Source organism: Hypomesus transpacificus, chromosome 17 (genome assembly GCF_021917145.1).
Source record: "Hypomesus transpacificus isolate Combined female chromosome 17, fHypTra1, whole genome shotgun sequence".
Classification (NCBI taxonomy): Eukaryota; Metazoa; Chordata; class Actinopteri; order Osmeriformes; family Osmeridae; genus Hypomesus; species Hypomesus transpacificus.
Genome location: NC_061076.1, coordinates 17,112,317 through 17,138,366, shown reverse-complemented (window position 1 = coordinate 17,138,366; position 26,050 = coordinate 17,112,317). Strand labels below are relative to the sequence as shown.

The following is a 26,050-nucleotide window of genomic DNA, read 5'->3' as shown; positions in this document are numbered from 1 at the left end:
GCACAGCCCCCAGCAGGGGGAGACAGGGAGCAGAGCTGATTCACTCAAGTACTGTTCTTCTTCAGTCTGTTTAGCTTACTCACCAGGACACCTGTCTGTGCTGCCTTCTGGGCTTCCTTGTGTGTGTGTGTGTGTGTGTGTCTGTGTGTTTGAAAGTTTTCCACTGAAATCATCATCTTCGATTAACCTCTGACCCTGCCCTGCCTCGGTGCCGGCCCTGCCTCGGTCCCTGCCCTGCCTCGGTGCCGGCCCTGCCACAGGGGTGGAGCCCGGCCTGCTCTCAGTCCTTCACCAGCTTCCTTCTTTCTGTGGCAGCGTTTCTCCTGTCAGCACTGACGCCTGCTCACTGTCTAACCACCTCCTCTCTCAGCTAACCTCTCTGTCGTCCTGGGGTGGAAATGATCCAAAGAGCCTGTAATCACTGCTGGGTTAGCCGTGTGGTTGTGTGACAGTCTGCCTCACAGTAGATGCTGTTCCTGGGGGGTGTCGCCGTGGTGATGCTAATTTCTTCTTCTGCAGTGGATGTACATCGTGCCACTGGTCCTCTTCCTGATGATGTCAGGAGCCCAGGACCAGTCTGGGGGCGGAGCCGGGGGCGGGGCAGCCAATGGAGGAGGCCGATGATCACCACCCCAAACTGCATTTCTACATGTTAATGTTAAACATGCTCACGGTCCTGAATTAGACTGGTCCCAGACACGCTGGTGAAAAAGCTTCTGTACTGATGTCATTGCACTGCTGTTTTTAATACTTAAAAATAAAGTATTTATTACTATCTGGGATGTGTTGGTCTGGCTGCTTCTTGTCATTTTGCTCCTGGATTAGTTCAGTGTGCTGAATAGCTGGGCGATACTCAGTATGATGTCACCAGGACAGCGTACCACACTGTCACTGTGTGTGTGTTTGGGGAGGGGGGGGGTGAAGTGTGACATCTGTCACCATCGACCACACACCCTGTCCTGCCTCGTACCAGTCGGGATGATTTGCGGCGTGACCCCAGGGTGTTCAGGCACGCTAAGCTGGGACCGTACAGAGGCAGCCTAGCGGAGAGAGAGAGCAGAGCCTACAGGGACCTGAGGAGAGCCCAGCATGACTCGGCCCTCCCCTGAGCATCACATCCCTCCTCTGCTCTCTCCCTCTGCGCTCTGGTCTCTCCAGCGGTCGCCCTCTCTGGCTTCCTGACTCCATGTCCTGTCTCTGTATTTATGAGTCAGTCGGATCATTGATTCCCTGCTGTTCAACTATAGCTTTAGTTACAGAATGTTCAGAACCCCTGTGTCAACAAAGCACCCTGCGTCTCCACCCCCAGCCTCTCGGCCGTCTGTTTTTAGTCGCTGCGACCAACTGTGAGAAATAGTCCCTTATTTTCAGAGGCTCAGTGTCGGGCTTCATCACTGCAATGACCTCTACCCCTCCCCATCACCAGCTACCACTTTCTCAAAATATCTCGCTGGTTCGACAAACGCACGGCCTTCTCTCGTGCGATTCTTCCCCTCCTCCTCCCTCCTGTCCTCTCTCGCTTGAGAAAGGAAAGGATGACACGAGAACAGCTGGGCGAAAGAGGAGAGTTTCAATGGAAGAAGGGCGAGAGAGAGAGAGTCATTTGTTTGTAAAGAGATAGGCTCGTCTGTCAGAGGGCTTCAGGGCGGGAGAGGAGAGAGGAGGAGAGGGGGGGGGGGGGTGATTCCATGTGTTCATCATTCGTCATCAAGCAACCAAACTAGATGGGACGTTAGAAACAATGTTAGGAAGATCTGATTTTCAGGATTCTCACCTCAAACCCAACCAAAACCTGGAGCCAAATCCTAACTCTCCTAATTCCTTGTTTGCTGTCCTGTAGCCTTTGAGGATTAGGTCACATTCTACTTTCCCCACAAATAGCAGTTACTCAGAACATGCTTATCAGCACCTCAGCTGACGGATGTCCATCTACCAAGAACCTGTGCAAGCGGACACTGAGCACACTGTTACAAAGTTCAGAAATGCAGTCTTAGTGTCCTCTCCCAGGGCCTGTGGTGGGTCACACAGGTGAACAAGACCTCCCACCGGCTCAAGATCAACCACTGTCAGCAGAAGGATTTAGCAGCATTACTACGGTGGGGAGATAAGAATGGTTGTGTACACCTCGTTGCGTGCGTTTCCTGTTTCTCTGCAGGGGGCGGGTCACGGTGTGTCAGGTGGTCTGCAGGAGGCGGGTCACGGTGTGTCAGGTGGTCTGCAGGGGGCGAGTCACAGTGTGTCAGGTGGTCTGCAGAGGGGGGGGCCACAGTGTGTCAGGTGGTCTGCAGGGGGCGGGTCACAGTGTGTCAGGTGGTCTGCAGGAGGCGGGTCACGGTGTGTCAGGTGGTCTGCAGGGGGCGGGTCACTGTGTGTCAGGTGGTCTGCAGGGGGCGGGTCACAGTGTGTCAGGTGGTCTGCAGAGGGGGGGGCCACAGTGTGTCAGGTGGTCTGCAGGGGGCGGGTCACGGTGTGTCAGGTGGTCTGCAGGGGGCGGGTCACGGTGTGTCAGGAGGTCTGCAGGGGGCGGGTCACAGTGTGTCAGGTGGTCTGCAGGGGGCGGGTCACGGTGTGTCAGGTGGTCTGCAGGGGGCGGGTCACAGTGTGTCAGGTGGTCTGCAGGGGGCGGGTCACAGTGTGTCAGGTGGTCTGCAGGGGGCGGGTCACGGTGTGTCAGGTGGTCTGCAGGGGGCGGGTCACGGTGTGTCAGGTGGTCTGCAGGGGGCGGGTCACAGTGTGTCAGGTGGTCTGCAGGGGGCGGGTCACAGTGTGTCAGGTGGTCTGCAGGGGGCGGGTCACGGTGTGTCAGGTGGTCTGCAGGGGGCGGGTCACAGTATGTCAGGTGGTCTGCAGGGGGCGGGTCACAGTGTGTCAGGTGGTCTGCAGGGGGCGGGTCACAGTGTGTCAGGTGGTCTGCAGGGGGCGGGTCACAGTGTGTCAGGTGGTCTGCAGGGGGCGGGTCACGGTGTGTCAGGTGGTCTGCAGGGGGCGGGTCACAGTATGTCAGGTGGTCTGCAGGGGGCGGGTCACAGTGTGTCAGGTGGTCTGCAGGGGGCGGGTCACGGTGTGTCAGGTGGTCTGCAGGAACGTCACGGAATATCAGAAGGTAAACAGGAAGTCAGAGTATCCGGTAAACAGGAAGTCAGAGGATCTGGATGAAGGAATGAGAAATGAAAAGATGAAGATGTTAAAGAGGAGATCTTTGGCCTGGCTTGTACAGCAGGAAATTAGTTCCCTCCCTCCTTAGTTCCACAGTATCATTAAACATTTAAATTTATTCATTTAGCTGACGCTTTTATCCGAAGCGACTTCCAAGAGAGAGCTTTACAAAAGTGCATAGGTCACTGATCATAAACCACGAGAAACACTGTGGGTAGCCAAAACATGAAGCATACATTGTGAAAAGCAAGTAAGTGCTAATGGGAAGAACCACAAGAACATGTAGTTAAATAGATTATAATTAAACAACATGAGCGTCAAAAGTGCAAGAGTGTACCTGTAGGAAAGCAAACATCAACAATATAATTCAAGAGTACAAGAAGTTAAATCAGTTCCAACTAGCCAACAAGAGCAACAAGCCCCTCAAGAAGAGTCATTGTCTTCCTGGAGGAAACTAACATCAGGTCCAGCAAATCATTCCTAGGTACCATTGTACTCCCGGAACAATTGCGTTCCGGGAGAACTGTAACTATCATGTGGAAAAAAATGGTCAAGCCAAAAGTTTTTAAGAAAGAATTAAATGAGAAGACTAGAACAAGATATGTCGCAAAAATGCACTTCCATACTGCCACACAAACACAGAAGACAAAAAATACATATTTGAGTAAAGAATCTTGGGTGCCCCAACACTTTTGCACTGTCCTGTAAGTGTGCAGTCATGTTGTGTTATGTGTTTATTGTATACATGTGATCTGTGTGTTTTTGTGAGGCTCTGAACAGACCGTGGCAACACGTTTCCTTGGATACGGGCAGTGTAGAATCCCTATCTAAGAAACCATCCAGACCGAACAGGCTGCTGTGGGCATGCCGGTGGTCAACCATAAATCTATGAGCTCTCCTGTCACTAAGAGACCAGCAAGGTCGCCATGACACCAGGGGCAGGCTGCAGGGGCGCTTTGAATCCAGGAGTATTATGGGGATTATAATGGTTTGGGGCCACTAGGCTAAGCAGGTTTACTGCCACTGTTTTCACGCTGTAAATCGTGACAATCCGACAGCAGTCTCGATCTGACAGCTTCACCTCGCAGAGACAGGGGTGCTTTCTCTTCCTCTGTGAAAACACATCCACACCCCCCTCCTCACTCCACCCCCCTCCTCACCCCACACACCTCCCTCACTCCACACCCCCCTCCTCACCCCACACACCTCCCTCACTCCACACCCCCCTCCTCACCCCTCCTCACTCCACACACCTCCCTCACTCCACACCCCCCTCCTCACCCCTCCTCACTCCTCCTCACTCCACACCCCCTCCTCACCCCTCCTCACTCCTCCTCACTCCACACCCCCCTCCTCCTCACTCCACACACCTCCCTCACTCCACACCCCCCTCCTCACCCCTCCTCACTCCACACACCTCCCTCACTCCACACCCCCCTCCTCACCCCTCCTCACTCCACACCCCCCTCCTCACCCCTCCTCACTCCACACCCCCCTCCTCACTCCACACACCTCCCTCACTCCACACCCCCCTCCTCACTCCACACACCTCCCTCACTCCTCACCCCTCCTCACTCCACACCCCCCTCACATACAGTCTCCGCCCTGCATCTCTGATCAGCTCCTGGGATCCCTGGAGACCAGAATCCGCCGGCGATGACCTGTCTACACACGCAGCAGAACACCCAAAGAGAGGCTGGAGAGAGGCTGGGGGGTGGGGGGGGGGGGGGGGGGACACCTGGCTTGTCAATCAGCAGGCGACAGGCACCCAGGTGGGGGTCACAGCCACCAGGAGGGCCGGGGTCACTGGGGCCTGGGAAGCATCCCAGCAGATCACGGCTGAAGGACATGGATATTCTGCTACGCGTACTGTACCAGCATGAGGCTAACTAGGAGTTCAAAGTTCTGATTCGGTTCCTTGATGAACTGTTGATTTGGTGTCCTCAGAGCAGTGTGGCGTGGTAGTGACTCCCCCACCACTGCCCTGAAAGGTGGCGGCATCATTTCCTTGAGCCTGCACTCTGACAGTCCAAAGCTGCCACAGGGAGCGGTTTCATTAGCATCCTGCTAAACATTTATCTTTCAGCCCTCAGGACAGTGGCCTGGTGGGACAGTGTTCCGTGACAGGAAGCTATTTCCTGTGAAACATAAATGTATATCTGGTCAGCTCTGGGTCCTGCTCTGGATCAGGACGCAGGTAGGCCTGATTTATCCTGGTTCACTGGGCCCCTGGTTCACTGGGCCCCTGGTTCACTGGGACAGCTGCTTCTCATAAGACAATCAAAGCCAATTAAGGACAAACCCTTTAAAAGGGGCATTTTGGCAGAGCAGAAGGTGTGCTCACCTAGCGTCAACGTGTTAACACGATACACAGGATGAGCACACAACACAATGCACTGAGGGGGAACACGCACCGCAAACGGTAGTGTTGTTTCACGGCAATCAATCAAAGGTCTAAGTATCGCTAGCTATAGGTACAACACCTCTGCTTAGGACACTGACCCTACATCTACAGTTAAAACTTAGGACACTGACCCTACATCTACAGTTAAAACTTAGGACACTGACCCTACATCTACAGTTAAAACCGACAGTAAAACAAAAGTTAAAAGATCGAAATAAGAACAGGGATCGCAACTTAACCAGTTCACATTATTCCTCACGCTGTTTGCCCAGCTGCATCATACCACACACGCCCACACCCTCTGCTCTGCCAACATGCCTCTTTTAAGGGGTTTGTCCTTAATTGGCGTTGATTGTCTTATGAGCAGCAGCTGGAGGCACGGCCGCCAACGTCTCCAAAGCTGGCCACCTACTGGAGGAGCTGCAGGCTTGGCAGCATGCATTACACAACGTCATGTTAACGTCACTGATCATACAGAGTCGAGTGCTAACCTCAAGGTTAGGAAAGATCTGTTGCTTCAGATGTTTATTGCCTCCAGGAACACAATGACACTTATTGAGGGACTTTTTGCACTTGTTGGTTAGTTGTAACTGAGTCAACTACTTGTACTCGCAGTGAATTATATTATTGTTGCTTGCTTTCCTAAAATTGTTTCGGGGCTCTTGTTGGCATCTCGTTGTTTATGATCATTGACCTATGCACCTTTTGCTCTTTTTTGTAAGTCGCTTTGGATAAAAGCACCTGCTCAATGACTCAATGTAAATGTAACTTTGTTCCCCTCGAAGTATTTCGGTGTTGCCGCGGTTACGTAACACGGGCTGGAGCGTGGGTCTGGTGTAGGAATTTCCTGTGGAAGCTTCTGGAAACCCGTCAGAGCAGTGTCTGGCCCGCGACGCCATGAAGACAGCCAAGTGTGTTCTTCTTTCTGTCTCTCTCTCCTCCATCCTACTCTCCTCTCTCTCTCTCTTTCATTTCAACGATTTCTTTAGTTATCCCCAAGCTGGCATGCTCGTGTGTGTGTGACCTGTCCACGGAGGGTGTGCATGCCTCGAGTTCATCTTTGTGCTCTGAGAGAGGATCACTAGTTACAGACAGATAGGAGTATCCAGTGTCAGAGTCACGCCTTTCGTCATCATTACCCCTCCGCCACCCCGCCCCCTCGTCCACCCACCGCCCCTGTCCCTCCGCCCACCCTCACCTCCCTCCCTGAATCGGGGCCCCCCTGGCCTGGCCCCCTAAACCCCTCCCTACTTTTTTAAAGGACATAAGAGGGTTCCTTCATCGGGGTAGAAATCCCAGTCTTGGTTGGAGACGCCAGAGGACGATGCCGAACACCACTCCCAGCACCAACGGAGTCCCGCTCGGGGTCAAGAGAGCAGGTACAGCCTCCCTCCTCCACGCTGCATGTCGAGCATGTTCACCCGTGTGTGTGTTCACAACATCACAACATCACAGACAACGTGTTGATTGTAAATGCATTGCAACTGATTCACGTGTGTGCTGTCAACTGTGTTCCTATCTGGCCAAACGTGATTTCCTGATGTCAGAATAAGGAGGTTTGGTCGTGTGCGATAGACTGGCTGGGGGGTTCACATCTCCATGTATTTCATGCACTGTTTCAAACTGATCCGTTTTGTTATTTCTTGGTAGCCTGGGAAGTACTTGTTGTCTAGAAGCATTGCTTGTATGTTTGTTTCCTGTTTACTCCATGTCAAAACGCTTCTGCTGTCAACATGTTCTGAGACAGTTTTCACATTGTAAACCCACACCAAGGCCACCCGCATGGAAATTCAGTCTACAAGATTCCCCTGGTACACTTTCAGGATAGATTGCTACATAAATAAACACATACTTTGTACATACAGGGCAAAGAGTACAGGGCACACCTACATACACGCATACAAACCTGCATACATACATAGATACATAGATAAATCTAGACATCTTTCCTGTCATCCATCACATAGGACACTCCGTGTTCATCACAGGGTCATTTATGATCAGTGTAGGACGTGTCTAACATGCTGTTTATAGGCCCTCATTAAAGCTTCCTCAATACTCCATTCCTTTGAGGGCTCCTCTGAGGGCTCCTCTCTCTCTCTCTCTCTCTCTCTCTCTCTCTCTCTCTCTCTCTCTCTCTCTCTCTCTCTCTCTCTCTCTCTCTCTCTCTCTCTCTCTCTCTCCTCTCTCTCTCTCTCTCTCTCTCTCTCTCTCTCTCTCTCTCTCTCTCTATGTCTCATGTCAAACAGCGTGCCAGCCTGCCTCCTCTCTCTCCTCCTCCTCTCTCCCTCCTCTATCCCTCCTTTTCTCGTTCTTCACCCCCTCCACCTCCCCTCCTCCCCCCCTTACCCCTCCATCTCCTCCTGCCGCTCCCCCCCCTCTCCATCACCTCCATCTCCCCCCCCCTCTCCATCACCTCCATCTCCCCCTAACCCTTTCCCCTCCACCTTCCCTGCCCTTCTCTCTCCACCTTCAGACTCTTCCTTTCTGGTACTTTCCTGTTCTCTCCTCCCCCCACCCTCCCAAAGTCCTCATCTGGTTTGGACAGTAATGAAGTGTGAAGCGTTGCTTGGTAATTCAAGTCCCTGGCTGTGAAACTCCTGCTTTATTTATGGCTGTTTGACTCTGCCATTAAGCCCTCTGTGGCCCCTCCAAGATGATAGATAAGATTGACTGCCAGTTCTAATAGAACATCAATCAGGCTGTCACTTGCTTCAAATCCTCACTTGCTAAAAATCCTTACTTGCTTAAAAGTCAGCAAGTTTAATAGTTAAATATCTGAGGATATGTTTTACCTACTCTACTTGTACAAGGCCTTAATGTTTTAATAGCTTTTTATAATAGGAACTGACAACAAAGTTGAAAAGCAGGATATTTGATTCTAGATTCCTCATGAGGATGCAAGGATTCCCCTCCTGTCTACCTGTTCTTCTAGCACTCTGGGATGTTTACCTGTTCTTCTGTCACTCTGGGATGTTTACCTGTTCTTCTAGCACTCTGGGATGTTTCCCTGTTCTTCTGTCACTCTGGGCTGTTTCCATGCATCTCCATTACATGTCCACACTTGGCGTTGGCAGGACTCACAGACAGGGGTTTACTCACTCCCTAACAGGGCTGGAAGGATGGTTAATCTCTGGCCAACCTCCCCTCCCCTCCCTCCCTCCCTCCCTCCCTCCCTCCCCCCCCACCCCTCCCCGCCTCCCCACATCTCTGTCTCTGATGTTCTGAACCTGATCTGTGCAGACGGCTCTGCTTCCCAGCAGGGGGCGGGCACCCCAGCCACGCTCTACCTTCCAAAACAAACAGCTTCTTTTCCATGGAGTCAGAGGCCTCACAGCGCTGGCCTCCGCCCGACGTCCCCGGCCCTGCCCCGCCCGCCCCGCCCGCCAGGACCCCGGAGGAGAGAGAGAGGAGATCGTCTGCTCCCTCTCCCTGCTCACTCCCCTGTCGACACGCACTGCAGAGAGAGAGGGTGATCAGCTTGGACACTGCAGAACACGATTTCCTGGGAGGGTGTTGCTCCTCCACACGCCCCCCCCCCCCCCCCCCCCCCTCACAGCCCCGACCCCCCCCCCCCCCCCCCCCTCTCTCCCTCGCCTCCCTCAAACCATCAATCTTTCTGAGTGTCTGTTTGTCCATCTGCCCATCTGCATGTGGCCCTGCTGTTGATCCCGGAGAGCGTGGATGGGATTCAGCCAAAGGGCTTATTTTCCACGGGACAGGGAGTGTTCTGGTCTACCCCCTGGGTCTTACACCCCCACCCCGCCCTCCGCCTGGCTGGTTCCCAGGTGACTGTGGAAGTGTTTACACTAACGACCTGGCAGACCACCACCACCAGCGACCTCAGAATCCTCCAGATTATAACACTATACCTGTCCCACAGAAGCTTCAGATGCTTTGCTTCTCTGAGAGTGGCACCATCCTGTCTGGCCTCGAACCCCTTGACCACCCGGTCTCCGTCGCCTTCGTGTCGACCTGCCCTGCTCCACCCAGCTCCGGTTCAGCTGGTGTGGTCATCAAAGTCATCCTCCCTTTCTGTGAATGTCCTTCCCTGCCCTTACAAGGCCATGTCCTGGGAGAGTGTGGGTGAAGGAGGGGGGGGGGGGGGGAATGACTGATGGAGTGACCTGTCACCATCTTATTTTCTTCCTGCAGCACATGTCACAGGAACGCCTGATGACTCCTGCCTCTTGCCAAACATCTCCTCACACACGCTGCCTTCATCTGGGGTCCAAGACAGCAGGAATCACAGCAAGTTGTTTCGGATTTTATCGAGGTGAAAAAGCTTGTAGTACACATGGAGGTACGAGGACGTATAGACCGGAGCCAAGCTGAAATCCGTCCTGTAACCAGACCCTAAGCTCCAGTAGTGTCCGGTTAATTGTTCTGCATACTGGGAGAATTATCTCATTGACTTGTCTTAACGACCGCGGTAAATGTAAAGTCTGTTCAGCACTACGCAGCTTTTAGGTCAATTGAGATTCTATAATTACACGTCCTAATGACACTGGGTCAGTCAGGATGAACAGCCCACATTCAGAGTCTCGGCTCTGAGCCAGTCACCCACCCACCCACCCAGCCATCCAGTGAGCCTGGTTCTGGTCTGACATCTCGTCCTCCTCGTCCTGCCAGCTCAGGCCGGGGCAGGCCGGGGCAGGCCGGAGGTGATCAGTGACCAGCCGTCCTCCTCAGAAGGATCCCCTGGTGTCAGCGGTCACCTCCCTCAGGAAGAGGCTGATGTCACGGCCTCTCCTCTCCTCTCCACCACGAGCTATCGAGTGACACGCTCCGACACTCCCCTTCCAGGAGGACGTGGAGATATCTGAGGGGAACGGGGAACATTCCCCTCGTGACTGCTGCTCACATGGCCCGGTGTGTGTGGACCGTGTGTGTGTGTGTGGAACGTGTGTGTGTGGACTGTGTGTGTGTGGACCGTGTGTGTGGACCGTGTGTGTGTGGTGTCCTCACTAGGGGCACCAAGGCGTCCTTATATGGAGCCGGTCTAACTTCACCAGCTTGTTGCCACGGTGCCATGGTATCTACCGTGTCTGTGGGCCAGGTCCACGAGGCCCTGTTATGGTGTTCAGGCCGGCACGTGCAACACTTCCATAAAGAATCAACATTTGTCCTGTCGGAGCCCAGACGCAGTGTTTAGGTCCTAACCCAACATGGATGACCTCCGCGTCGGGGTCATGACCCCAGCAGAGCGGCACCGACGCAGCAAACCTGTCACGTCTGGACTGGAGCAGGGGGGACTTGGTTCAGCTCGTGTTTCCGCTCTGCTCTGTCAGTGAGAGATGTGACGAGGAGCGGAGCTGGAATCAGAGTCCTGTCCCCTGCATGCTGACGGAGGGGGCCACAGGGGGAGGATTCAGGGAAATCTGTCTGAGAAAGGGAGGGGCGAGAGCGAAGCGTGGATTCACCAGAAGAAGACTGAGACAGAGACCAGCATCCTGCCAGCGGTGGCGTGACATAACGACATCAGACACAAATGTATTCTTGGAATAGGGTGCCCCCCCACCCTCAACCCCCCCCTCAACCTCCCCCCCCCTCAACCCCTGTCAGTAAATGTGATGTGAGTCCTTAGCCAGGGCATGTTTAGTCCAGGCATGCTTTTAAGCTGTAACCAAACCTGGGTTGGCATGGACAAACTACATGAATCAGTTCAGGGAGAAAAGACTCAGCATAGCAGACATACAGCGATGAGAGGGGAGGACAGGGGGGCAGGGGGCAGGGGTGGGTGGTGTAGGGGGCTGGGGGGCAGGGGGCAGGGGGGCAGGGGGCAGGGGTGGGTGGTGTAGGGGGCTGGGGGGCATGGGGGACAGGGGGGCATGGGAGACAGGAGGGCCGGGGGGGAAATGATCGAGGGCCACAAGACCTGTGATCCTCCATTAGCTCCACAGGCTGGTTTGTCACATCGGGTGACAATCTTTCACAACGACCCCAAACAATCCATCCGCTGACTGAATGTCTGAGACTCCTTTACTGACAGCATGTGTCTCTGTTTCATAGGGAGGAAGACCAAGGCGGCTCCAGCAGGTAGGAACACCAGACTTGCTGTACCACACAGGCCTTAGAGCAGGGGCCCGGGGTACCACACAGGCCTTAGAGCAGGGGCCCGGGTTCGATTCCAGCCATTTCCTGCATGTCCTCCCCTATATTTCCTGTCTCCACTGTCTCATGAAGGTTGAAAATAATGTATTTAATAATGTGTTTTAATTTAATTTAATAATTGTTAATGGTTAATAATGGTTTAATTTAATAATGTGTTAATAATGTTTAATAATGTAATTTTAACTTGTTTAACTACATGCTCTTATGGTTTCTTCCCTTTAGCACTATTTTTTGGTTGTCCACAATATGTACTTCTTGTTTTTGACTACCCGCAATGCTGTGGGGCTATCTTGTTGTTATTATCAGTGACCTATGCACTTTGTGAAGCTCTCTCTTGGAAGTCGCTTTGGACAAAAGCGTCTGCTAAATGAATAAATGTAAATGTAAATGTAAATTTAAAAAACGTGTTTGTCCAGGAGAAGCCCTGGAAGACTGGAATGACAGTAGACAGGTGGTGTGATGATGTGGTTTAAAAGGGATTATCTAATCAGCAGATCATTATTGGATTTTCTCTTCCTCTCCACCCCCCCCCCCTCCTCTCTCTCTCTCTCTCTCTCTCTCTCTCTCTCTCTCTCTCTCTACCCCCCCTCTCTCTCTGTCTCTCTCTCTCTCCCTCCCTCTCTGTCTCTCTCTCTCTCTACCCCCCCCTCTCTCTCTCTGTCATCTCTCTCTTTCTCTCTCTCTCTGTCTCTCTCTCTCTCTCTCTCTCTAACTCCCCATATTTTCATCGCAGAAAAGCCGCCAGTGTACGAGCCTGATATTCCAGAACCTACCACCAGGGCGGAGCTCATGAAATGTAAGGCTGAGGCTATCTCTGTTTATCACTTGAGGGCTCTTCCTCTGACCTGGGGTCTGTGCTAAATCCTGCTCTTCCAGACACCGTGGGGCTCTTGGTTTCTCCAGATCCTGCACATATCTCTCCCCCTCCCCCTCCTTGTGTTCCCCCAGACTGGCTGCCCCTCACCCTGGACGACAAGACTGCCCACAAGCTGCTGTGGGTGTCAGAGGGGAGCTCCAAGGTGTCCCGCATGTCGGAGGAGGTGTGTCCGTACCCCAACAGACCCGAGCGCTACGAACACTCGCCACAGGTGGGGCCGCACACACGCTGCCTCGTGTTTCAAAGTAAAGCCGTGAAAAGACACAACGAAGAGTTTCTCAACATTGCACTTTTATTGTGCCCCACAGACTACGAAAAAATTTAAGATGATATTTATATGAAAATAAATCGTGGGGTGCTTAAGAATTACGCACAGTACTGCATGTGGGTAGACTTCATAATGATTCGACTTTTCTTCATCCTGACCCATCAACCATCCACCCTCCTCCTCCTCCTCCACCCTCCTCCTCCTCCTTCCTCCTCCTCCTCTTCACCCTCCTCCTCTTGCTCCTCCTCCCAGGTGCTGTGTAAGGAGGGTGTGCTGGGGGCGCGAGGGTACTGGGAGGTGGACTACGAGGGCTGGGTGGTGATCGGTGCCACCTATGAGAGCGTGGGCCACAAGGGGCTGACGGGGCCCTGCGGCCTGGGGGAGAACGACACGTCCTGGGGCGTGGGCTGGGCCGGCTCCTGCTACCACGTCTGGCACGACAGCACCAACGTGGAGGTGCAGCTGCCGCAGTGCCAGACCCTGGGCGTGTACGCTGACCAGCCCGCCGGCGTGCTGCGCTTCTACCTGGTGGAGGGAGACGGGGATAGGGAGGTGCTCCCGCTGCATCGGTTCAAAACCACCCTGAAGGAGAAGATCATGCCCGGGTTCTGGATCGGAACCAACTCCTCCTGCTCCATCCGGAAGAAGGACTGTTAGGAGTGGTGAGGGAGGGAGAGAGATCGTTATCAGGGATAAGAGGGAGATGAGGGAAGGAGAGAGATTGTTAGGAGGGATGAGAGAAGGACTGTTCGGAGAGGTGAGGGGGAGAGAGAGCTCACAGGGAGGACCGAGAGAGGGCAGCAGAACCAGGGCAAGGTGTGTTAGGTACAGAGGCAGAGAGAGGGGTACAGGAGACAGTGTTTTGCACTGTCAGCACATGCAGGAAGGAGAGTTTTGCAATTCTTGTTGATTGGGTTTCTAGTATCTCTTGCATGAGAACTGACATGTAGTTTTTTCTTCCTAATCTTCTTATCCATTAGGATGTTTAATAATCGATCACTATTAAGTGTCCTTTTAGTTTTAAACTAGTTTAGCTGGTGGCTGTTTACAGCACTTCAATGTGTTAGATTACTTGTGTTTTTAGAACTCATTTTGTATTTAATTGACCTGTGTTATAAATCTGAATGTAGTGAATAAATACTACTATACACAATAGCCTTTGGTCTGCTTGCTTTAAACCCAACCCTTCAATTAACTTTCTATTTTCTACTTGAGGATTAGCACATACATGGTGATGTTGTCGTCTGAATGGTGGCCATTTACAGACAACCACAAAGTGAACTCTTTCAAAAACAAACCTCAAGCCGTCCAAACCTGCAGCACACTGCCCTCTGCAGGACCAGCACAATACTGCCCTCTGCAAGACCAGCACAGTACTGCCCTCTGCAAGACCAGCACAGTACTGCCCTCTGCAGGACCAGCACAATACTGCATCTCCACCTGCTATTTCTAACTCCAAGAAAACAAGTGGGCGCAGACAACGTAGTCCTCAATTCTCTCCTTTATTTCAAACAAAAATAGTAACTTAAACATTGTTTAAGATGCACGCATCTCTGTTCCACCACTTTCCACCTCAAACTCTCTCGTGCTCATTCATTCAGTCAATATTTGGAACATAATATAGTACTGTCACTCAGATAGTATCCACGTCTTTTTAGCAGTCATTCATTCATTGGCAAAGTAGAAGTACAAATAGGCATGTTTGTAGAGGCATGGGCGAGTCCCCTCCCATTCTGAAAAGCTACAAGCACAACATTAGCTTAGTTTCCTTCCTTTAGTCTTGTCTACGCAGTTTCACTCCACAAAGTACTAAAAGCTACCAGCTGGAGAAGTGAGAACATGTCCTGTGTTAGTGTTGGGGCGGGGCACCGCGGGAGCAGGGGACGCGGGTGGCCGGTAGCGTTTCTGGTGACGGTGTGTGAGGAGGTGTCGTGGCAGAGCTGATGATGACAGAGTGATGATGACAGAGTGATGATGACAGAGTGAGGCTGCTGTGTGGCTCCATGTTAGTTAGTCGTCTCCCAGCGGCTGCTGTTCCTGATAAAGAAACTAGAGGACATCATCACGGGCAGGAGCACAGACTGCAGGTCTGCCAGACAATCCCAATCTCCACTCATTCAGTCACAGTCGCCGACCCTTTAACGGATTCCTGTCTTTCCTTCTGATTCTCCCTCTCCTCCCCCCTCTCTCTTCCCTCTCCTCTCCTTTCCTTCTCCCTCTCTCTTCCCTACCTCTCCTCTCCTCCCCCTCTGCTCTCCCCCCCCCCCCCTCTCTCCTCTCCCCCTCCTCTCTCTCAGTGTTTGAGAGAGAAGTCTCCCGTGTTGAGGCGGGGTCGGGGCAGGGCTCCGAACATCTCTGTCCCGTCGGTGGCCCCCGGGTCCAGCAGGGCCTTCATGCTGGCGGCGATGTGGTCCAGGTCTGCACAGCCCGCCTGTGGGCCAATCAAAACCCTTTACTGGCACCCTATATATCTCTGCAGTCAATGACATCACACAGAAGCCAAAGAAAAACTAACATTTCAGACAATATGTAAAGAATCCTGGGTGCCTAAGACTGTTCCACAGTACTGTGTGTGTGTGTGTGTGACATGCTCGTCAGAGCGACTGACCCGCTCCCCGCTGTTGGCGTCTCCGGGCGCCCCGCGGCTGCCCTTGTACCCCCAGACAGGCACACTGACGGGCAGGGAGCGCGCCATGGCCAGGGCCTGCTGGTGACGGGAGGAGGAGGACTGCCCCATGGCCATGCTGCGTGGAGGGGGAGGAGCCTCCTCGCTCAGGGACCCTGGGGGCACAACACACGTTAACAGGAAACACAACGTCTCAAACAGGAAACACATGGTCTCAAACAGGAAACACCATCTCAAACAGGAAACACAATGTCTCAAACAGGAAACACCAGCTCAAACAGGAAACACGTGGTTTCAAACAGGAAACACGTGGTCTCTAACAGGAAACACAACGTCTCAAACAGGAAACATTGTCTCAAACAGGAAACACGTGGTTTCAAACAGGAAACACAACGTCTCAAACAGGAAACACGTGGTCTCAAACAGGAAACACGTGGTCTCAAACAGGAAACACGTGGTCTCAAACAGGAAACACGTGGTCTCAAACAGGAAACACGTGGTCTCAAACAGGAAACACAACGTCTCAAACAGGAAACACAACGTCTCAAACAGGAAACACAACGTCCCCCTCACCATCCGTGCTCTCCTCCTCCCCGTCGGACTCGAAGAACGGCTCACAGTCGCGGGACAGCGAGTCTTCATCCATGGAGAACACACCTGCCAGAGGAGGAACAGTTAGGGTTCTCACGTCTGCAGAACAGTTAGGGCTTCTTACGTCGGCGGAACCGGCCAACCGCCACAGAACAGAGTCAAAGTCACTCCTCACCGGCTGATTCGTTTAAGTTGCGTCTCCGTTCCTCCATGTCTTCCTCCTCCTCCTCCTCCTCACACTCCTCCTCCACGATCCCCGCCCTCTCTCTCCCTCTCTCCACCTCCACCAGGGCGTTCATCTCCTGCTCCCGCTCCCCATTGGCCTGCTGCCCACCAGCTTGGCCAATCACAGCCCCCGAACTGTAGATGGACGGATAACTCTGCGAATAAAGTCTGCTGTTGGGACTTGCGGTCCCCACCTCCAGCTCACTTCCTACGCCCTGCGAGGAGGAAAGAGGGAAAAACTGCTTGCATTCAACAACACAAGCATAGCAGGAATGAACCTCAGAAATACGGGGGTTTAACATCATTCAACACCACAAGCGTGGCAGTGCTATTAGACTGTCTGCCAGACGGGCAGGCCCGCCTCACCGGCCTGGACGCCGTCTCCGTGGACGTGTCCAGGAGCAGCTTGGCCCCGGCCCCTCCGGCGGGAAGCCGTGCCTGGCGGTGAGCCGTCAGCATGGAGGTGGAGTGCAGAACCGCGATGTCGTCCACGTAGCGGCGGGAGGCCTCCCCCAGCGCCCCCTGGCCCCACACGTGGTAAACAAAGTCCCACTTCCTGTCTCCCACCGCCACGGACGGACGGAACTTCTTACAGGCTGTGAGGATGGCCAGGTCACAGCCGGATTTTTGGCAGTATGCTTCCGCCGCCGCAAGTAGGGCCAGCCAGCTCTCCTTGTGGTTGTCAGGGATGTCCAGGTCGTTGGACTGAGAGATGAAGGCCATGATGGGAGGACAGGTCTTGGAGGGGGTGTTTCTAGACGTCTAGTTTATCAGGACTCGGAATGTAAAGATTGCTGTAATGTTGTTTCAGTAGATGAGAGTGTGGTCTAACCAGGGATGTGTGTGACTAGCTAAAGGAACCCTGAGAGGTGTTTAATGTTGGAGATTACTATCGTTTCTTTATTATTTTTCTCGTCGTTTTTTTTTATGTAATTTTTTTTACAAACTGCTCGTACCAAAATATCTCTAAGTTGCTCTCAAACTTTAGTCTCTCTTGCTGGTGTAGTTGTAAAGCTAAGGAATAAAAACTATAGTCAGTTGAAAAATCAGGCACGAGGTGGTATGTTGATGTGACGTCAGTGTGAGTGTCAGAGAGCTAGGGGAGAGGTAGAGGAACTTCAGACGCTGGTGAACCTGTGAAGAAGAAGGAGAGACAAACAGAGACAGTGACTTAACAAGCCTCGGAATAACATAACCATATAACCCTTAACGTGCTTAATTGCAGGCGACATAAATGTTTTGTTTGTCTTTTTTCTACAATGTCAAGGATCCTCTCGGTGTTGCACGACAGAAAGTAGGATTGAAAATAAACACGATTGCGCTGGCGACCTACCCAGAAAATATTTGCCTCTTCTAGCGCATGCTGCCTTCACTGTCGCAGTCTAGATTTGTCCCCCCCCCCCCCTCCTCCTCCTCGAGCGCCCCCCCGCCTCCTCCTCGAGCATTTGTTACAGTACTTAGCACAACAACTGACACCGCCGTTTCTGACGCTATCTTCTCTAGACTTAACCCACTTTATAATACCATGACATGCTCACCTAACATTGCCAAGACAACCTTGTTATAATTTGATCATCAATCCCTTCAGCATGATACTGACTGTGCTTTCAGCGTGTTTGTTTGTTTGTTAGCTTGTGTGCAGAGAATTATGCACCCTTCTCCGAACATGACCACATTTCACCTCCATTTTCAGCTGTGCAGCAGCAAAGAGACACAGGAGCAAATGAACATCCCGTGATTAATAATTCACTTACACATTCACGTTCTTCCTTTCTGGGGTTTGCAGGCTTCAAGCTTGTAATAATTTCGTTTCTTTAATCTCTCATTGTCTGATCCTTCTGCCAGTGTGACTCCCCTAGACTCCACCGACGTAGCTGTTTACAGACGCTTGTGTCAGGGGCACGTCGCACACGTGATGGGGGACAGTAGGACGCGCTCGTACCCCTGGGTTGAAGACGTGAACGTGCGCACTCTTATTCACATGACTCTGGACGTCAGAGGTTCCGGGCCGAACCACCGTCTATCTCTGATTGGTTGATATACTTGACTGACGTGATGTAAGGCGGAAGTCTGACGTAGCTAAGATTTGTTTTGGAAAACAAAACGAGAAACAGAAGATAAGAATGGAGACGAAGGCGGACAGTCCCAAGGTAAACTAAAACTATTATATGTACTCAAATTGAACGCAGGGCTTGACATCAAGGTATGCAGATTATTTAAGTGTATATTGCTACCTAGTAACGTGATTGTCACCTTTTGCTTCTCACTTGACAGATAAAGTCGTCTGGTTTGACGCAGTTACAGCAGTTAGCTAGTAGTATTAGCTATCAAAGGCATACAGTCAGATAGTATTGCACGTTACATATAACTTCAGCGTAAGTAGTCATAAACTTGTCATCGTTATACGGTATTTGATGAAATCGCCCTATTGACGTGTTTGAGTCTAAAGCTGTTCAGTTAGTTAAACCAGCTGCCTAGCTTTAAACTTTGCCAATGCTCAGTCAGGACCAGCTGTCATGTGCGCTTGTGAGTCAGACCTTTCTATTCTATTTTTCATGAGGCCAAATAAGCCATTGAGATATTTAGAGCTGAAGTCATGTTGCTTCCAAGTGTAGGGTTAGGGCTAACCCTGCCCATTTTCTAAAATATTTAGGTATTCACTGCTGGAATCTTGTTGAACTGGAAATAAGTAATTAGTGGGGGATTCTCTGTCCTAAGCTGGTGTTTGAGAAGGAGGGTGTGTACCTCCATACCAACGCGACCAGAAGCAACCAAGACACCACCCTACCCGGCTTCATCAGGATCGTGGAGCGAGTGAGTTAAGGATGTTCGCTTGGCTCGTTTCTTCTGAACTTCTGAGGGTTAGAGTCCCCTGGTTGTGTTTCCCTCCTGACTGGCGGTCTGTGTGGTGTGCTGCCTAACGAGGTGATGGTTCTGTTTCAGGGGGGAGAGCCAGCGTTGGAGTGGAGCCCCCTAGAGGATCAGGGTCGAACTGCTCCGGCCGTCTTCTACACCAAAAAGGTGCGGAATATCTAGTTTGACCACAACAGAGGACACTGTAAATGGGAGTCAGATGGCTGAGCGGTGAGAGAGTCGGGCTAGTAATCAAAAGGTTGCCGGATCGAATCCCCGCCGTGCCAAATGACGTTGTGTCCTTGGGCAAGGCACTTCACCCTACCTGCCTAGGGAGGAATGTCCCTGTACTTACTGTAAGTCGCTCTGGATAAGAGCGTCTGCTAAATGACTAAATGTAAATGCAGGATCATTCCCATTCTGTGCACCTGAAGTTTCACCTTCTCTCCTCTGATATTACAAAAATGGAATACATAAAATGTCTTTAGACAGGTCTTATGTTTTATGTGCATGTGTAGGCTGTATGGAGTGGCTGTGTATGTTATATACTTGTAACACCGCAACCAAACTGCCCTCGGGAAATCAAATAACTGAACTGAACCTACTCTAGCATTAATACAGGCTTTCTAAACCAAACGGAAGGTTCATGTCTGACTTGTGATTCCCTGGTGTTGTCATGACTTCCTGGTGTTGTCGTGGTGCTAGGATGGGGAGGGAGGACAGGAGGACACCAACTTCGACCCCGGCTACGAGCCGGACTGGGCCGTGATCAGCACCGTGAAGAGAGACCGGGAGCCCGTCGGCCCCGTCAGAGAGACAGGTACGGCCTGTCGTCCCCGCCCGCGCTCCCGGTTCTGTCTGTTGCCGTGGCTGCAAGAGTCTGTGTGAGCCCAGCCTGCGGTGAGCCTGACGGTGACCCAGGGTGTGCTCTGTGTGCGTGGGTCCCCAGGTCAGTGGTCCTTCTCCCTTCCCCTGTCGGAGCTCTACTCCCTGCGCAGGGCTCGCTTCTCCCTGGGGCGCAACTTCCTGGTGCTGACCAGCAGGGGGGGCCATCCGCTGCCCCCGCTGCACTTCCACAGAGGGGGCACCAGGGACCTGCTGAGGGCCCTGCAGCGCTACATCATCCTGTCCCCGTAAGTACCAGCCCCCCCCCCCCCCCACCCCCCCCAGTTCCTCAGCTTGTAACAAAGGCCCCCGATGGATTTTGGTGCTATTTTCTTGAAACCGCCTTGATGCTTGACCTACTTGGTCTATGACACTACGACGCTCACTTTAACAGATGTGTCAAAGGCCTGTTATGACTGTAAAACAGCTGATCACCACCCACCCACCCACACACACACACACACACACAGACTCACATGACTGGAGCTCTCTGTCTCCTGCTGTGTGCTTGCTGTGCTGACACAGTTTGTGTCTCTGTGGTGGTCACAGCTCCCCGGTGGACGGGCGGCTCTACCTGGCCTATCCCCACGACTCCGGGGCCCTGTCTCAGTCCTTCGACGAGCTGCAGCTGTTCGACGACGGCGGCGCCGACCTGGTTTCGGTAAGGGCCCGTTGGCCTGGCGGAGCAGAGGGGCGTTGGGCAGGCGTGGGAGGGTGTGACCGTCCTGTCTGACTGTGTCCACAGAGGTTCATCCAGGACCCTTATGCCACCACCTTCGGGGGCTTCTCCAAGGTGACAAACTTCTTCCGGGGAGCCCTCCGGCCTCCCGGGGGTGCCCTCCACCCCCGTGACCCCCAGGACCCTCACGGGCCCCCGTCCGCGGACGACGAGCCGGGCTTTGAGCTCATCACCTGTGTAAGAGACAAGCAGAGCGTGTGCTGGCTGATTAGACAGAGGGACTGTTTTGGAACGTTGTTTTGCCGTGTGGAAACATGGAGTTTGAAGCAAAGCTGATGTTTGTGCCCGTCTCTGCCACCAGGGGGCGGAGCTGGGCCCCAGACCGGAGGTCAGGAGAGGTCCTCCCCTGGATAAGTGGGAGGAGTTCCTGGACTCTGACGGCCGCGTACAGGACCCACAGAGGATCAAGGATCTGGTGTTCAGAGGGGTAAGGATCCAATCCTGCTTTTGTTTGAAAACATTTGACTGTACCTCTGTCTGCCGGACGAGTTGTGCTCTTAACTCCTCCTCCTCCCTCTCTCCTCCTCCTCCTCCCTCTCTCCTCCTCCTCCTCCTCCTCCTCCCTCTCCTCCTCCTCCTCCATCCTTCCCCTTCTCCCTCTCTCCTCCTCCATCCTTCCTCTTATCCCTCTCTCCTCCTCCTCCTCCCCCTCTCCTCCATCCTCCCTCTCTTCTCCTCCTCCTCCTCCTCCTCCTCCTCCTCCTCCCTCTCTCCCCCTCTCCTCCTCCTCCTCCATCCTTCCCCTTCTCCCTCTCTCCTCCTCCTCCTCCCTCTCTCCCCCTCTCCTCCTCCATCCTCCCTCTCTCCTCCTCCTCCTCCATCCTTCCCCTCCTCCCTCTCTCCTCCTCCCCCTCATCCCCCTCTCCTCCTCCTCCCCCTCATCCCCCTCTCCTCCTCCATCCTCCCCCTTTCCTCCTCCTCCTCCCTCTCTCCTCCTCCCCTCCTCCATCCTCCTCCCCCTCTCCTCCACCCCCTCTCCCTCCAGGGTATCCTTCCCTCCCTGAGGAAAGAGGTGTGGAAGTTCCTGTTGGGGTTCTACCCGTGGAACAGCACGGCCCTGGAGCGAGAGGACATTCTCAGGAAGAAGACGTAGGTCTCTCCGGAGTGTGTGTGTGTATGTAAACTGTAGTCAGTGTGGAGTGTCTCTCCTAGAGCGAGCCCCACATGGTCTCACTCTAACAGCCCAGCCCAGAGGCGTCTGGCTGAATGTTTTCCCCTCTCTTCTCTCGATTTCCCTGTCACACTTCACTTTCCATGTCAAATAAACCATGAAAATTGCAAAATATTGCTATAAAAAGACCCACTCTCTCTCTCCTTCCCCCCAGGGATGAATACTTCAGGATGAAGGTTCAGTGGAAGTCCGTCAGCGAGGAGCAGGAGATGAGAAACTCCCTCCTCCGGGGATACCGCAGTCTGATAGGTCAGTACCACTGTCAGTCTCAGACACTCTGACGCCTGATTGGTGCTCTGCTGCTAAACGTACTGAGCTGTGTGTGTGATTGGCGGGGGCAGAGAGAGACGTGAACAGGACGGACAGACAGCACACCTTCTTCTCTGGGAACGACAACCCTGGCCTGGTCCTGCTGCACGACGTGCTGATGACCTACTGCATGTTCAACTTTGACCTGGGTGAGCCCCCTCTGGACACCTCTCTGCACACACACACACACGGCTTGTTGTGCGGTTTGGGTTCCACGCAATCATTGCTGTATGCAATGAAATAGTAATCAGACTCCCTCCCTCTCCTCTCTCTCCTCCCTCCCTCCCCTCTCCTCTGGTCCTGGGTCTCCAGGCTATGTTCAGGGCATGAGTGACCTGCTGGCTCCCATCCTGTTTGTGACCCAGAACGAGGTGGAGTCCTTCTGGTGTCTGACTGGCTTCATGGAGCTTGTGGTGAGAAAAGCCTCTTCCTCCTCTCCTCTCTTTCCTCCCTAACCTTCCTCCTCTCCTCCTCCTCTCCTCTCTTTCCTCCCTTAACTTCCTCCTCTCTTCCTCCTCTCCTCTCTTTCCTCCCTAACCTTCCTCCTCTCCTCTTCCTCCTCTCCTCTCTTTCCTCCCTAACCTTCCTCCTCTCCTCCTCCTCTCCTCTCTTTCCTCCCTTAACTTCCTCCTCTCTTTCCTCCCTAACCTTCCTCCTCTCCTCTCTCCTCCTGGGCTGTACTGAGGTGTGTGTGTGTGTCTCAGCACCAGAACTTTGAGGAGTCCCAGGAAGCCATGAAACAGCAGCTGCTGCAGCTGAGCCTGCTGCTCCGAGCGCTGGACCCGGAGCTCTGCGACTACCTGGGTGACTGCCTCACACACGTACACACACACACACACACACACACACACACACACAGGCACCATGTCATCTCCAATTGTGCTTTGTCCTTGTCATCATCATTCCCTCCCTCTCTCTCTCTCTCTCTCTCTCTCTCTCTCTCTCTCTTTCTCCTTGTCTCTCTCTCTCCTTGTCTCTCTCCCTTGTCTCTCTCTCTCTCCTTGTCTCTCTCTCTCTCCCTCCCCCAGACTCTCAGGACAGTGGCTCTCTGTGCTTCTGTTTCCGCTGGTTACTGATCTGGTTCAAGAGAGAGTTCTCCTTTGAGGACATCCTGACGCTCTGGGAGGTGAGGACACATTTACATGTCACATTTATGTACCAGGTAGCATCATCACCGTCACTATCACACCACTACCACACCACTACCGCCCCCTGGTGGTCCAAGCAATGAGCTGTAGTCATCAAGCAATCGGTATATTTCTAAAGCACATATAAAGACGACACATAAACCCATCTACCTACACGGACACCCATCCGGTCCCCCCCCAGTGGTGCTGTGAGTGAACATGCCCTGCTCTGCTGCAGGTGATGTGGACCCGCCTGCCCTGTGAGAACTTCCACCTGCTCATGGCCTGTTCCATCCTGGAGTCCCAGCGGGGGGAGCTCATCGGGTCGGACCACGACTTCAACACTATCCTGAAGGTTTGGCTTTTCGTGTCGGGCTTCGACACTTGTCTGTCGTTTTCTGTGTGTTCGTGTTTGTTCAGTGACTGTTTGTGTGTGTGCCTTGTTGGATTAAATGTCCTCACAAGTATAGTGAAATGTGAGAAACCTGACCTTGTGGGGCCCCTTTGCCCTAGCAAAGGGCCCCTAGGATTTCTGGGTCAGAATGACAATTGAAGGGTTATGGATAGAGTTAGGGGTTAGTGGTGAGAGATAACACCATGTTTTAATAGACCCCACGGTCCCCATTAGGATAGATAAACAAACTGTGTGTGTGTGTGTTTTCAGCACATCAATGAGCTGAACATGAGGCTGGACCTCCAGGCAGTGCTGACAGGATCAGAGGCCATCTACCTCCAGCTAAGCAGCTGCAAGGTTGGACACCAACATCACCATAGCAACCCTCTCTCCACCACGTCACCATAGCAACATTCTCTCTACCGTCAACTCAGCATTCTTAATATACCCACGCTACAACATTTCTCAATATTTCTCCATCAATTTTCTGCCATCCTTCTCTATATATATATCCTCCATATATAGACTGCAATTATATGTAATACCAATATATGTCCATATATCTCTCTCTGCATACCCTGCGATAGATGGTATGAGTAAAGATCTAAGCTGACCTACCGGTGTGTGTGTGTGTGTAGGAGCTGCCAGGGAAGGTGAAGCAGGTCCTGGGGCTGTAGGGCTGTACGTTCCCTCCAGCTGCCAGGGAAGGTGAAGCAGGTCCTGGGGCTGTACGTTCCCTCCAGCTGCCAGGGAAGGTGAAGCAGGTCCTGGGGCTGTACGTTCCCTCCAGCTGCCAGGGAAGGTGAAGCAGGTCCTGGGGCTGGGGAAGGTGAAGCAGGTCCTGGGGCTGTACGTTCCCTCCAGCTCTGAGGAACCCAGCCCAGACTCTGACCCCACCGAGACACAGCACCTGCTCTGCCAATCACAGCCAGGAACGTCCGCAGCCAGCCAATCACGTAGCGGCGGAGCAGCTGCGCGCCCGCCCCCTACCTACCCCTGAACTTGACAGAGTGGAGGATTGACACTACGAGATAAAGGAATGATGCGATGTGTTTTATATAGGAATGCAGACGTACTGCAGTATATTGAAGGACTTAATGTGTAAACGGACTATTCTGTACTGTGCTTTGGACTATGAATACTGCAAACTGACAGGGCAGAAAGGAGTCATTACTGCGTTGGAGAGGAGTCGGTTTGAACTTGTACTGTTAATGAATGTATTTAGCCAAGATATCTAAACACCAGTGCGTTGTCTTTATATGTGCTGAGGATAGAGAGAAGATACTGTATTCCCTGTTTAGGCTTGTGTCTGTTTGTCCCCTCAAGCCTGTCTGACTCGGGCCTGTCTGACTCGGGCCTGTCTGACTCAGGCCTGTCTGACTCGGGCCTGTCTGACTCGGGCCTGTCTGACTCGGGCCTGTCTGACTCAGGCCTGTCTGACTCGGGCCTGTCTGACTCGGGCCTGTCTGACTCGGGCCTGTCTGACTCAGGCCTGTCTGACTCAGGCCTGTCTGACTTGGGCCTGTCTGACTCGGGCCTGTCTGACTCGGGCCTGTCCGACTCGTTATTTTGATATCTCGCTTCTCTCTTGATTGCATCAGTCTGCCACTGCTGTCCTTAGATGCTCAGCAGCTTCTCTGCCTTATCCTCTCTCTCCCTCTTCCTCTCCATCCTCCTCTCTCTCCCTCTCCATCTTCCCCTCTCTCTCTCCCTCTCCATCTTCCTCTCCCTCTCTCCAGCCTCTTCTCTCTCTCCATCCTCCTCTCTCTCTCTCCATCCTCCTTCCTCTCTCTTTCCATTCCTCTCTCTTTCTCCAAGAATGAATATGAACTGTAATCTCATTGACAGTCTATAATCCTGTACAGTATGATGTCATTCCAGCCCCCTGCATGCCTTATAGAGAGTTGATAATAAGTCAAGTCATGTTTTATGTTTTTAACTACCGAAATTATTTTATTGCAATATTTTCACCTACTAAATATGTCTGTGTTAATGACAGAACGTTCCCAAATAAAGGAGTGAAACGGAACACATCCATCTGGTCCTGTCGGCCTCTCCTGCCAGCTGTCACAACCCCACACACACCACACACCTCACACACCCCTCACACACACCACACACCCCACACACACCTCACACACACCCCACACACACCTCACACACACCCCACACAGACCTCACACACACCCCACACAGACCTCACACACACCCCACACACACCCCACACACACCTCACACACACCCCACACACACCTCACACACACCAAGACAAGTCTCAACTTAACCCTGTTGAAATCTGTGATGCTTTAAC

The 26,050-nt window shown here is 52.8% G+C and overlaps 3 protein-coding genes and 1 long non-coding RNA gene across 6 annotated transcripts; 3 read left to right on the top strand and 1 right to left on the bottom strand.

Annotated features, from left to right (window-relative positions):
- Window positions 1-8: 8 nt before the first annotated feature.
- LOC124479706 lies at window positions 9-782 on the top strand. The gene is made up of 2 exons (XR_006957453.1): window positions 9-48; window positions 520-782. It is a non-coding gene; the product is annotated as an uncharacterized LOC124479706 (long non-coding RNA).
- A 6,071-nt stretch (window positions 783-6,853) lies between these two features.
- zgc:195001 (uncharacterized protein LOC567531 homolog) lies at window positions 6,854-13,974 on the top strand. The gene is made up of 5 exons (XM_047038535.1): window positions 6,854-6,939; window positions 11,573-11,599; window positions 12,408-12,470; window positions 12,623-12,762; window positions 13,072-13,974. The coding sequence occupies exons 1-5, from the start codon at window positions 6,885-6,887 to the stop codon at window positions 13,474-13,476; spliced, it is 690 nt and encodes a 229-aa protein (XP_046894491.1). The 5' UTR covers window positions 6,854-6,884; the 3' UTR covers window positions 13,477-13,974.
- A 328-nt stretch (window positions 13,975-14,302) lies between these two features.
- akt1s1 (AKT1 substrate 1 (proline-rich)) lies at window positions 14,303-18,171 on the bottom strand. Its single transcript, XM_047038505.1, has 6 exons — window positions 18,016-18,171; window positions 16,628-17,395; window positions 16,212-16,476; window positions 16,019-16,102; window positions 15,428-15,600; window positions 14,303-15,250 (listed from the first exon to the last, which is right to left on the bottom strand). The coding sequence occupies exons 2-6, from the start codon at window positions 16,982-16,984 to the stop codon at window positions 15,113-15,115; spliced, it is 1,017 nt and encodes a 338-aa protein (XP_046894461.1). The 5' UTR covers window positions 16,985-17,395; window positions 18,016-18,171; the 3' UTR covers window positions 14,303-15,112.
- Window positions 18,172-18,303: 132 nt separating this feature from the next.
- On the top strand, window positions 18,304-25,048 carry tbc1d17 (TBC1 domain family, member 17). 3 transcript variants are annotated; one of them, XM_047038433.1, is made up of 18 exons: window positions 18,304-18,411; window positions 18,980-19,075; window positions 19,205-19,282; window positions 19,820-19,934; window positions 20,064-20,247; window positions 20,549-20,660; window positions 20,745-20,915; window positions 21,040-21,165; window positions 21,724-21,827; window positions 22,064-22,158; window positions 22,251-22,367; window positions 22,531-22,631; window positions 22,923-23,022; window positions 23,247-23,344; window positions 23,584-23,700; window positions 24,010-24,096; window positions 24,378-24,442; window positions 24,490-25,048. In XM_047038433.1, the coding sequence occupies exons 1-17, from the start codon at window positions 18,385-18,387 to the stop codon at window positions 24,414-24,416; spliced, it is 1,767 nt and encodes a 588-aa protein (XP_046894389.1). In that variant the 5' UTR covers window positions 18,304-18,384; the 3' UTR covers window positions 24,417-24,442; window positions 24,490-25,048. The 3 variants fall into 3 exon arrangements, with proteins under 3 accessions (XP_046894389.1, XP_046894388.1, XP_046894387.1); XM_047038432.1 differs by having other exon boundaries at window positions 24,378-25,048; XM_047038431.1 differs by having other exon boundaries at window positions 24,010-24,097; window positions 24,434-25,048.
- The last annotated feature ends 1,002 nt before the right edge of the window (window positions 25,049-26,050 follow it).

Excerpts from the sequence above, each read along its gene's own strand:
- zgc:195001 (XM_047038535.1), top strand. The coding sequence starts at position 6,885 with ATGCCGAACACCACTCCCAGCACCAACGGAGTCCCGCTCGGGGTCAAG. Across the intron at positions 11,600-12,407 it reads GACCAAGGCGGCTCCAGCAG|AAAAGCCGCCAGTGTACGAG; the intron begins GTAGGAACACCA and ends TTTTCATCGCAG. Across the intron at positions 12,471-12,622 it reads CAGGGCGGAGCTCATGAAAT|ACTGGCTGCCCCTCACCCTG; the intron begins GTAAGGCTGAGG and ends GTGTTCCCCCAG.
- akt1s1 (XM_047038505.1), bottom strand. The coding sequence starts at position 16,984 with ATGGCCTTCATCTCTCAGTCCAACGACCTGGACATCCCTGACAACCAC. Across the intron at positions 16,103-16,211 it reads CAACTTAAACGAATCAGCCG|GTGTGTTCTCCATGGATGAA; the intron begins GTGAGGAGTGAC and ends CTCCTCTGGCAG. Across the intron at positions 15,601-16,018 it reads GGAGGAGGAGAGCACGGATG|GGTCCCTGAGCGAGGAGGCT; the intron begins GTGAGGGGGACG and ends TTGTGCCCCCAG.
- tbc1d17 (XM_047038431.1), top strand. The coding sequence starts at position 18,385 with ATGGAGACGAAGGCGGACAGTCCCAAG. Across the intron at positions 19,283-19,819 it reads CCGTCTTCTACACCAAAAAG|GATGGGGAGGGAGGACAGGA; the intron begins GTGCGGAATATC and ends TCGTGGTGCTAG. Across the intron at positions 20,916-21,039 it reads GCTTTGAGCTCATCACCTGT|GGGGCGGAGCTGGGCCCCAG; the intron begins GTAAGAGACAAG and ends CTCTGCCACCAG.